The following is a 12,530-nucleotide window of genomic DNA, read 5'->3' as shown; positions in this document are numbered from 1 at the left end:
TTGTGTTTTGGTCCACATCTCCTACACCGTAGGTCATAGAAACGAAATTCCACTTCTGATGGATTCCTTGGCTCAAACCAAACAAAAAAGCCTCAAGGACCCTTTAGCTCCGCCCACTTAGATTTCGAGTTAATTTGCATAATGTGCAAAATCGCACACATCTTTGAGCCCAAACTTGTCCCTGGATTTTTCACATACATGCACATATGTGGTATCAAAACGTTCAGAAGAGTCTGAACTTTAAAATCTATCCAGCAAAAATGCTAATTTCATCACTCCCTAGTCAGTATAAGCCAATCAAATGAGAGGGTGTAAACTCAATAGTAAATTTTGCGCATATGAAGCTCTAACTGCAGAAAACTTGCATGCAATGAGATGACACTTCACAGACAGCTTCCCTCTGAGGGTCTGGGGCAGCTCGCAGAGGTTGCCATACCTCACCTGCTAGGGGGCGCTATAACATGCAAAAATTTGCCCCATGCACTCAGATTGGCTGATTCACATGAAACTTGGCAGACATCATCTATGGGCCTCTGGGAACCAGGTCCTAAAGCAGACATGCCATACTTCCAAAATGGCTGACGTAATCGGCCAATCAGTGATCGGCACGCGTTTGACAGGCTTACCATTGGTCGATATGCACGAAACCTCTTGGGTGTGGACAAGTGCACACCCCCTATGACATAATCCAGCCGGGTGTCGATTGGCCACTGGGGGGCGCTATTGCAAATAAAGCAAGTATATCCCCTACATAATTCCACTTGGGAACATGCAATTAGACTATTTTGATTCCTTGCAGTAGTGCGAACAACTTTCCCATTACATGTCCTATTAAAAAATGCAGTTTATTTACAGTTATTAATAGTTTGAAATCATCACTTTTCATACTCCTCCTAGGATTTTCATACTATCATGTCAAGCAAAGTCTTATAATACTCTACAGAGTGTGAAATCAAAAAACAATCCAAAGATTTTGAATTTGAGGACACGTATACCTGCTAAATATTTTTTTAACGGATAGCATCGATACATATAATATTCATATTCTTGAAGCTCTTTCATATTTTATCCAATTCTGACCAAAATGCACAAGCCCATTCAGAATCCCATCCTGAACAAATTTGTCAAGTTTCATCTAAATCGGTTATCGTATGGCTCTACAGTGCAGTATTATATACAGTGGATAAAAATGCATGTAAAGTCCCTCTGTCACCTTCTCCTTCTCACACGCACGCAGGCTGAAACTCACACTCTCAGGCTCTCTCACACTCTCACCCACATTCCCCCTCCCATCTCTGTGCCCTAAGTAAACATTGCTCTGGCTACCTAGATCTCTCTGTGTCTATTAACCAGGCACACACACATACAGGCGCAAGCAGGCCTTCCTATAGCATTCACAATGACACTTCCCTAGCCATACCCACCCATATCTCAGTGACTAACACATGCTCATACAAACTGATATTTGGCTTCTTTTTTGTCTCTCTCTCTCACACAAACACACAGACACACACACCTTTATACCTATATGTATGTATAGTTTCTATGTATACTTATGTATGTATGTATTAGTATATGTTGTCATAGTTTGAATACATATACTACCACACACACACACACACACACACACACACACACACACACACACACTTCTACCTAAATGTATGTATAGTTTGTATGCATATCTATAGTATATGTATAGTATATGTCAGTCATACCAGTGATGTCAGTCATATCAGACATGCCAGTCCAGTCATGTCAGTTATATCAGTCATGTCAGTGATGCCAGTCATGTTCTGCCAGTCATGTAAGTCATGTCAGTCCTATCAGTCATGTCAGTCCAGTCATGTCAGTCAAATCTTCAAATCATTACAGTCATGCCAGTTATGTCAGTCATATCAGTCATGTTAATTTTGTTCGTCATGCCAGTGATGTCATTCCAGTCATGCCAGTCATATCAGTTATGTCAGTAATGCCAGTCATGTCAGTCATGCCAGGCTTTGCAGACTACATTCATACTTTGAATACACAGGCAGTCATGTTAGGTGTGCTACGTGTACAAGGAGTGAAATAACAAAGCATAGTCTCTGGCTCCCTCAATCTCTCTCTGTCAGTAATATACAGGCCCAATCATGTATAGACAAGTGCAGGCCTTCCTATACTGTTCACATAGATGCAGCCATAGCCAGATGTGCTATTTTTGTGTCTCCCTTTCTGACACACACAGATGTCATCACACTCTACATCTGTAGAGCACACACTGGCCAAACCCAAACAGCTTTTTTTCACTTTTAGGTCTAAAGGACCTTTTGGGCTTCCTTTTGCCTATTGAGGCCAAAATGCCTATTGGTGTGTGAACCCGCCAATCGCCGCTTGCGGCTATATTTAGGGTTCACACACACATAGTGTGGGAACCCTATTGTAATTGTTAGAATTTTTCTTTCTTATTATTCTTTGTCCCATTTTTTGACCTAAAACGTATTGTGCAGCCTAGACCGTAATGCCTAGAAACCCCAAACTTGGCAAAAAGGTTCAGTTAACTCCAAGGACCAGATTCCCATACAGGGACCCAAATTGGCCTGATGGTGGCGCTATAGCAGACCATATTGACGTTTTGTCCATATCTCCTACACCGTAAGTCCTAGAACCAAAATTCCAGTTCCTATACATTCCTTGACTAAATTCAATAGGACAATTAATATACAACCATTAAGCTCCGCCCACTTAGATTTCGAGTTAATTTGCATAATGTGCAAAATCACACACATATTTGAGCGCGAACTAGTCCCTGGATTTTTCACATACATGCACATATGTGGTATCAAAACGTTCAGAAGAGTCTGAACTTTAAAATGTATCCAACAAAAATGCTAATTTCTTCACTACCTAGTCAGTATAAGCCAATCAAATGAGGGGGCGTAAATTCAATAGTAAATTTTGCGCATATGGAGCTCTAACTTAAGAAAACTTGCATGTAATGAGATGGCACTTCACAGACAGCTTCCCTGTGAGGGTCTGGGGCAGCTCGCAGAGGTTGCCATACCTCACCTGCTAGGGGGCGCTATAACATGCAAAAATTTGCCCCATGCACTCAGATTGGCCGATCCACATGAAACTTGACAGACATCATCTATGGGCTTCTGGAAACCAGGTCCTAAAGCAGACATGCCATACTTCCAAAATGGCTGACGTAATCGGCCAATCAGTGATCGGCACGCGTTTGACAGGCTTACAATTTGTCGATCTGCACGAAACCTCTTGGGTGTGGACAAGTGCACGCCCCCTATGACATAATCCAGCCGGGTGTCGATTGGCCACTGGGGGGCGCTATTGCAAAAAAAGCAAGTGTATCCCCTACATAATTCCACTTGGGAACATGCAATTGGACTCTTTTGATTCCTTGCAGTAGTGCGAACAACTTTCCCATTACATGTCCTATTAAAAAATGCACAGTTTATTTACAGTTAATAATAGTTTGAAATCATCACTTTTCATACTCCTCCTAGGATTTTCATACTATCATGTCAAGCAAAGTCTTATAATACTCTACAGAGTGTGAAATCAAAAAACAATCCAAAGATTTTGGATTTGAGGACACTTATACCTGCTAAATATTTTTTTTATGGACAGCATCGATACATATAATATTCATATTCTTAAAGCTCTTTCATATTTTACCCAATTCTGACCAAAATGCACAAGCCCATTCAGAATCCCATCCTGAACAAATTTGTCAAGTTTAATCTAAATCGGTTATCGTATGGCTCTACAGTGCAGTATTATATACAATGCATAAGAATGCATGTAAAGTCCCTCTGTCACCTTCTCCTTCTCACACGCACGCAGCCTGAAACTCACACTCTCAGTCTCTCTCACACTCTCACCCACATTCCCCCTCCCATCTCTGTGCCCTAAGTAAACATTGCTCTGGCTACCTAGATCTCTCTGTGTCTATGAACCAGGCACACACACATACAGGCGCAAGCAGGCCTTCCTATAGCATTCACAATGACACTTCCCTAGCCATACCCACCCATATCTCAGTGACTAACACATGCTCATACAAACTGATATTTGGCTTCTTTTTTGTCTCTCTCTCTCACACAAACACACAGACACACACACCTTTATACCTATATGTATGTATAGTTTCTATGTATATTTATGTATGTATGTATTAGTATATGTTGTCATAGTTTGAATACATATACTACCACACACACACACACACACACACACACACACACACACACACTTCTACCTAAATGTATGTATAGTTTGTATGCATATCTATAGTATATGTATAGTATATGTCAGTCATACCAGTGATGTCAGTCATATCAGACATGCCAGTCCAGTCATGTCAGTTATATCAGTCATGTTCTGCCAGTCATGTAAGTCATGTCATGCCAATCATTTCAGTCCAGTCATATCAGTCCTATCAGTCATGTCAGTCAAATCTTCAAATCATTAATCATGCCAGTTATGTCAGTCATATCAGTCATGTTAATTTTGTTCGTCATGCCAGAGATGTCATTCCAGTCATGCCAGTCATATCAGTTATGTCAGTAATGCCAGTCATGTCAGTCATGCCAGGCTTTGCAGACTACATTCATACTTTGAATACACAGGCAGTCATGTTAGGCGTGCTACGTGTGCAAGGAGTGAAATAACAAAGCATAGTCTCTGGCTCCCTCAATCTCTCTCTGTCAGTAATATAGAGGCCCAATCATGTATAGACAAGTGCAGGCCTTCCTATACTGTTCACATAGATGCAGCTCTAGCCAGATGTGCTATTTTTGTGTCTCCCTTTCTGACACACGCAGATGTCATCACACTCTACATCTGTAGAGCACACACTGGCCAAACCCAAACAGCTTTTTTTTCACTTTTAGGTCTAAAGGACCTTTTGGGCTTCCTTTTGCCTATTGAGGCCAAAATGCCTATTGGTGTGTGAACCCGCCAATCGCCGCTTGCGGCTATATTTAGGGTTCACACACATAGTGTGGGAACCCTATTGTAATTGCTCGAGTTTTTCTTCTTATTATTATTATTTTTCAGGCTGTAAAACGCATACTGCAGCCTAGACCGTAAGGCCCAGAAACACCAAACTTGTCAGACAGGTGCACCAGAGGTGCAATGAGGGAAACCCAGACAATGACCCACATTGGCCTGATGGTGGCGCTATAGCGCAGCATTTTGCGTTTTGGTCCATATCTCCTACACCGTAGGTCATAGAAACGAAATTCCACTTCTGATGGATTCCTTGGCTCAAACCAAACAAAAAAGCCTCTAGGACCCTTTAGCTCCGCCCACTTAGATTTCGAGTTAATTTGCATAATGTGCAAAATCACACACATCTTTGAGCGCGAACTAGTCCCTGGATTTTTCACATACATGCACATATGTGGTATCAAAACGTTCAGAAGAGTCTGAACTTTAAAATGTATCCAACAAAAATGCTAATTTCTTCTCTACCTAGTCAGTATAAGCCAATCAAATGAGGGGGCGTAAATTCAATAGTAAATTTTGCACATATGGAGCTCTAACTTAAGAAAACTTGCATGTAATGAGATGGCACTTCACAGACAGCTTCCCTGTGAGGGTCTGGGGCAGCTCGCAGAGGTTGCCATACCTCACCTGCTAGGGGGCGCTATAACATGCAAAAATTTGCCCCATGCACTCAGATTGGCCGATCCACATGAAACTTGGCAGACATCATCTATGGGCCTCTGGGAACCAGGTCCTAAAGCAGACATGCCATACTTCCAAAATGGCTGACGTAATCGGCCAATCAGTGATCGGCACGCGTTTGACAGGCTTACCATTGGTCGATCTGCACAAAACCTCTTGGGTGTGGACAAGGGCACGCCCCCTATGACATAATCCAGCCGGGTGTCGATTGGCCACTGGGGGGCGCTATTGCAAAAAAAGCAAGTATATCCCCTACATAATTCCACTTGGGAACATGCAATTGGACTCTTTTGATTCCTTGCAGTAATGCGAACAACTTTCCCATTACATGTCCTATTAAAAAATGCACAGTTTATTTACAGTTAATAATAGTTTGAAATCATCACTTTTCATACTGCTCCTAGGATTTTCATACTATCATGTCAAGCAAAGTCTTATAATACTCTACAGAGTGTGAAATCAAAAAACAATCCAAAGATTTTGGATTTGAGGACACTTATACCTGCTAAATATTTTTTTAATGGACAGCATCGATACATATAATATTCATATTCTTAAAGCTCTTTCATATTTTACCCAATTCTGACCAAAATGCACAAGCCCATTCAGAATCCCATCCTGAACAAATTTGTCAAGTTTCATCTAAATCGGTTATCGTATGGCTCTACAGTGCAGTATTATATACAATGCATAAGAATGCATGTAAAGTCCCTCTGTCACCTTCTCCTTCTCACACGCACGCAAGCTGAAACTCACACTCTCAGTCTCTCTCACACTCTCACCCACATTCCCCCTCCCATCTCTGTGCCCTAAGTAAACATTGCTCTGGCTACCTAGATCTCTCTGTGTCTATTAACCAGGCACACACACATACAGGCGCAAGCAGGCCTTCCCATAGCATTCACAATGACACTTCCCTAGCCATACCCACCCATATCTCAGTGACTAACACATGCTTATACAAACTGATATTTGGCTTCTTTTTGTCTCTCTCTCACAAACACACAGACACACACACCTTTATACCTATATGTATGTATAGTTTCTATGTATACTTATGTATGTATGTATTAGTATATGTTGTCATAGTTTGAGTACATACACTACCACACACACACACACACACACACTTCTACCTAAATGTATGTATAGTTTGTATGCATATCTGTCCAGTCATAACAGTCATGTCAGTCTAGTCATGTCAGTCATTTCAGTCCAGTCATATCAGTCATGTCAGTCCAGTCATGTCAGACATAAGTCATGTCAGTCATATCAGTCATGTTACTTTTGTTCATCATGCCAGTGATGTCATTTCAGTCATGCCAGTCATATCAGTTATGTCAGTCATGCCAGTCATGTAATGCCAGGCTTTGCAGACTACATTCATACTTTGAATACACGGGCAGTCATGTTAGGCGTGCTAGGTGTACAAGGAGTGAAATAACAAAGCATAGTCTCTGGGGTCCTCAATCTCTCTCTGTCAGTAATATAGAGGCCCAATCATGTATAGACAAGTGCAGGCCTTCCTATGCTGTTCACATAGATGCAGCCCTAGCCAGATGTGCTATTTTTGTGTCTCCCTTTCTGACACACGCAGATGTCATCACACTCTATCTGTAGAGCACACACTGGCCAAACCCAAACAGCTTCTTTTCACTTTTAGGTCTAAAGGACCTTTTGGGCTTCCTTTTGCCTATTGAGGCCAAAATGCCTATTGGTGTGTGAACCCGCCAATCGCCGCTTGCGGCTATATTCTTATTATTATTATTTTTCAGGCTGTAAAACGCATACTGCAGCCTAGACCGTAAGGCCCAGAAACACCAAACTTGGCAGACAGGTGCACCAGAGGTGCAATGAGGGAAACCCAGACAATGACCCACATTGGCCTGATGGTGGCGCTATAGCGCAGCATTTTGCGTTTTGGTCCATATCTCCTACACCGTAGGTCATAGAAACGAAATTCCACTTCTGATGGATTCCTTGGCTCAAACCAAACAAAAAAGCCTCTAGGACCCTTTAGCTCCGCCCACTTAGATTTCGAGTTAATTTGCATAATGTGCAAAATCGCACACATCTTTGAGCGCGAACTAGTCCCTACATTTTTCACATACATGCACATATGGGGTATCAAAACGTTCAGAAGAGTCTGAACTTTAAAATCTATCCAACAAAAATGCTAATTTCTTCACTACCTAGTCAGTATAAGCCAATCAAATGAGGGGGCGTAAATTCAATAGTAAATTTTGCGCATTTTGAGCTCTAACTTAAGAAAACTTGCATGTAATGAGATGGCACTTCACAGACAGCTTCCCTGTGAGGGTCTGGGGCAGCTCGCAGAGGTTGCCATACCTCACCTGCTAGGGGGCGCTATAACATGCAAAAATTTGCCCCATGCACTCAGATTGGCCGATCCACATGAAACTTGACAGACATCATCTATGGGCCTCTGGAAACCAGGTCCTAAAGCAGACATGCCATACTTCCAAAATGGCTGACGTAATCGGCCAATCAGTGATCGGCACGCGTTTGACAGGCTTACCATTGGTCGATCTGCACGAAACCTCTTGGGTGTGGACAAGTGCACGCCCCCTATGACATAATCCAGCCGGGTGTCGATTGGCCACTGGGGGGCGCTATTGCAAAAAAAGCAAGTGTATCCCCTACATAATTCCACTTGGAAACATGCAATTGGACTCTTTTGATTCCTTGCAGTAATGCGAACAACTTTCCCATTACATGTCCTATTAAAAAATGCACAGTTTATTTACAGTTAATAATAGTTTGAAATCATCACTTTTCATACTGCTCCTAGGATTTTCATACTATCATGTCAAGCAAAGTCTTATAATACTCTACAGAGTGTGAAATCAAAAAACAATCCAAAGATTTTGGATTTGAGGACACTTATACCTGCTAAATATTTTTTTAATGGACAGCATCGATACATATAATATTCATATTCTTAAAGCTCTTTCATATTTTACCCAATTCTGACCAAAATGCATAAGCCCATTCAGAATCCCATCCTGAACAAATTTGTCAAGTTTCATCTAAATCGGTTATCGTATGGCTCTACAGTGCAGTATTATATACAATGCATAAAAATGCATGTAAAGTCCCTCTGTCACCTTCTCCTTCTCACACGCACGCAAGCTGAAACTCACACTCTCAGTCTCTCTCACACTCTCACCCACATTCCCCCTCCCATCTCTGTGCCCTAAGTAAACATTGCTCTGGCTACCTAGATCTCTCTGTGTCTATTAACCAGGCACACACACATACAGGCGCAAGCAGGCCTTCCTATAGCATTCACAATGACACTTCCCTAGCCATACCCACCCATATCTCAGTGACTAACACATGCTTATACAAACTGATATTTGGCTTCTTTTTTGTCTCTCTCTCACACAAACACACAGACACACACACCTTTATACCTATATGTATGTATAGTTTCTATGTATACTTATGTATGTATGTATTAGTATATGTTGTCATAGTTTGAGTACATACACTACCACACACACACGCACACACTTCTGCCTAAATGTATGTATAGTTTGTATGCATATCTGTCCAGTCATAACAGTCATGTCAGTCCAGTCATGTCAGTCATGTCAGTCCAGTCATGTCAGACATAAGTCATGTCAGTCATATCAGTCATGTCATTACAGTCATGCCAGTCATGTCACTCATTCCAGTTATGTCAGTCATATCAGTCATATTACTTTTGTTCATCATGCCAGTGATGTCATTTCAGTCATGCCAGTCATATCAGTTATGTCAGTCATGCCAGTCATGTCAGTCATGTAATGCCAGGCTTTGCAGACTACATTCATACTTTGAATACACGGGCAGTCATGTTAGGCGTGCAAGGTGTGCAAGGAGTGAATTAACAAAGCATAGTCTCTGGCTCCCTCAATCTCTCTCTGTCGGTAATATACAGGCCCAATCATGTATAGACACATGCAGGCCTTCCTATATTGTTCACATAGATGCAGCCCTAGCCAGATGTGCTATTTCTGTGTCTCCCTTTCTGACACACGCAGATGTCATCACACACTATCTGTAGAGCACACACTGGCCAAACCCAAACAGCTTCTTTTCACTTTTAGGTCTAAAGGACCTTTTGGGCTTCCTTTTGCCTATTGAGGCCAAAATATGCCTATTTGTGTGTGAACCCGCCAATCGCCGCTTGCGGCTATATTTTTTTTTTTTTTTTGTGCATTCTTTATTACGGTTTGTGCAATCCAAGGCACTCTACACAGTGGACTAAATATGGTATGGTGGAACTTCCGGTTCTGTTTTTCAGTTTTTGCAAACGCCGTTCGGCTATCCTACAACAGTCCCCTCGATCTGTTTTGTTGCGTTTCGCCTGGAGAGGGACACGTTTGCAGACACTTCCTTTTTCTCAGGACAAATTAGTACTACAAAGACCACCAAACATTCTTGGACAACCTCCCCATCAGAGAATGTCTTACTGTTCCTTGAAGTGTTGTGATATCACACAGCTGGTCCTGACTGCTACATCACTGGACGAGTGCAGCTCTGTAAAACATCCTGCTGTCTTTGCAGTTTCGCTAACAAACTTTCAGATGCCTGTGTGGGTTATGCAGTCTAGTTCTTGTATTTCTCTTTAACCGCCAACTGTTCTCCACAAACTAAGCACAAAACTTTACATATTACTTCAGTAAATATTTAGAAGTCCATTCCTTGTTAACAACTGCATTCTGTATCAATCATTCTTTTTTTTACTGTTAGCTGATATATAGAGGGAAGAGCTAATTTCTTGAAAGCTGCCCAACACATTTGCCGACAATTGCGTGAAGGTGCATGAATAAACTTACCGTACAGACACAGATTTAAACACTAAACAGCTGCCTTCAAAATAAAAGCAGTGAAGTTTCATTCCATGCACTTATGACAGTGTAAAAGGTGTCAGTCACTCATTTACTTTTAACTTATCAATGATCTCAGAAGGGCCAGTCAGAGAGTCATAGTCAGATGGCTGGATGTGGCCCGTGGGCCTTACAATGCCCGGGATGATTTATCCCCTCCTCTGTCTCCCCATCACTGTGACGCAGCAGAATCAGAATCCACCACGGTAAAAGAGACAGGGCTGGCACGCAAATGCCACAAAAAACCAGAGTTGTATAATCCAGGTTCAGAAAGTAAAAGTCCTCACCAGGATTTTGTTCAGGCTTCTTAGATTGGGTTGATTCCACTAATTTTACCTGGATTGCACTAATTAGAAAATCTAGCAAGCTTGAGCAAAATCCTGGTGAGGACTTTTACTTTCTGAACCTGGATTATACAACTCTGCAAAAAACCCTTCTCTGGTGGGAGGAAAACTTGAGGGAGGCCAGGAAGCGGCACAGGAGGTAAGTTATCGAATGAGCAAAGAGTCAGAGAGAGAAGGAGAATGATGACAAAACACCAAACACAACCAAACTATTCAGCAGTGACCTGCTACAACTCTCTCCCTAAAGTAGGGAAGAAAACAGCTGCAACAGATCACTGCTAACTGCGAGGACTGTGCCTGGAACAGCCTGGAACAGACCCGTGGGTGGTCCTAGTGGTAGCCGGAGGAATTGCACTGGAGTCAGCCCTGACAGTCACTGCTTTGTTTTGATTTGGCCATGTGCTCATGTTTGGTTTTCCCGTGTGTTCTCCTTCCACGCCCCTGTCATCTGTAACTCCGCCCTCTAATCATTGTCTCCAGCTGTGTCTTGGTCATTCCCTTTTCTTCTCCCGTGAATTTAAACCCTGTGTTTTGTCTCGGTCTTTGCTGGTTATTGTGATAATTAAGTTGTGAATCTTTCTAGTTGTTGTTCATCTGTGCAGCCCATTTGGTATTTTTAGTTTATTGTTTATTTCCTTTTGTTTTTAATATTGTGAATGTCCGTGTTGGCTTAATGGACATAAACCGTGAACATGACTCCGTTTATGGATTTGCCCTGAATAAACCTCACTCTACTCTACATTTGCATCCGCCCTGTTGTAGCTTCACAACGCCTAGTACGTCACAGATGTCTGTCCACAACTGTGGCTGAAGAACATTTTTGATACAGCTTCATCCACAATGGCTGTACTTTTGAAATTAATTAAAAAAATACATTCAGCTTTAAAACCATTACCAGTTTATCTTAGAATATGCACCTGACACTGACACTGGGTTAGTAAGAACATTTTGCTGTAGAGTTTATAAATGATTTTATCATTGGGAAATAAATGATAGTTCTGACCTGTTTCTGGGTTCTTTCTGCTGCAGCTGAGACTGTATCATGATCTTTGTGTTCATTCATCATACACAAATAACAGATGCAGCTCTGGTCAGTACGACAGTAGATCTCAATCAGTTTATCATGTTGAGGACAGATCTTCTCTTGTAGCTGCGTGGAGGCTTTGACCAGCTTGTGCTTCTTCAAAGCAGGAACATCTAAGTGAGGTTGAAGATGTGTTTCACAAAGAGAAACCATGCACACCAGACAGGACTTGATGGCTTTGAGTTTTGTCCCAGTGCAGAAATCACACTCCACATCTCCAGGTCCAGCGTAACAGTGAGAAGGAGAAGAAGGTTGGAGTTCAGTCTTCTTCAGTTTCTCCACCACTTCAGCCAGCATGTTGTTCCTGCGTAGAACAGGCCTTGGAGTGAAGGTCTCTCTGCACTGGGGGCAGCTGTAGACTCCAGTCTGATCACCCTGATCCCAGCAGCCATTAATACATTTCATACAGAAACTGTGTCCACAGGGAATAGCAGCTGGATCCTTCAGTAGATCCAGACAGATTGGACAGCTGAACTGATCGTGATCTATTGAGATATTGGCCACTGCCAT

The 12,530-nt window shown here is 42.1% G+C and overlaps 1 protein-coding gene across 1 annotated transcript in view; it reads right to left on the bottom strand.

Annotated features, from left to right (window-relative positions):
* LOC143523616 (E3 ubiquitin/ISG15 ligase TRIM25-like) overlaps positions 1–12,530 on the bottom strand; it is a 30,531-nt gene extending 18,001 nt beyond the window's left edge. The window contains exon 1 of the mRNA XM_077018174.1: positions 11,940–12,530. Coding sequence (XP_076874289.1) covers positions 11,940–12,530 — 591 coding nt within the window. The remainder of the gene's footprint in view (positions 1–11,939) is intronic.

Source organism: Brachyhypopomus gauderio, chromosome 9 (genome assembly GCF_052324685.1).
Source record: "Brachyhypopomus gauderio isolate BG-103 chromosome 9, BGAUD_0.2, whole genome shotgun sequence".
NCBI classification, from domain to species: domain Eukaryota; kingdom Metazoa; phylum Chordata; class Actinopteri; order Gymnotiformes; family Hypopomidae; genus Brachyhypopomus; species Brachyhypopomus gauderio.
Note: the sequence above shows the minus strand (reverse complement) of the source record. Positions and strands in the feature narration are given on the sequence as shown.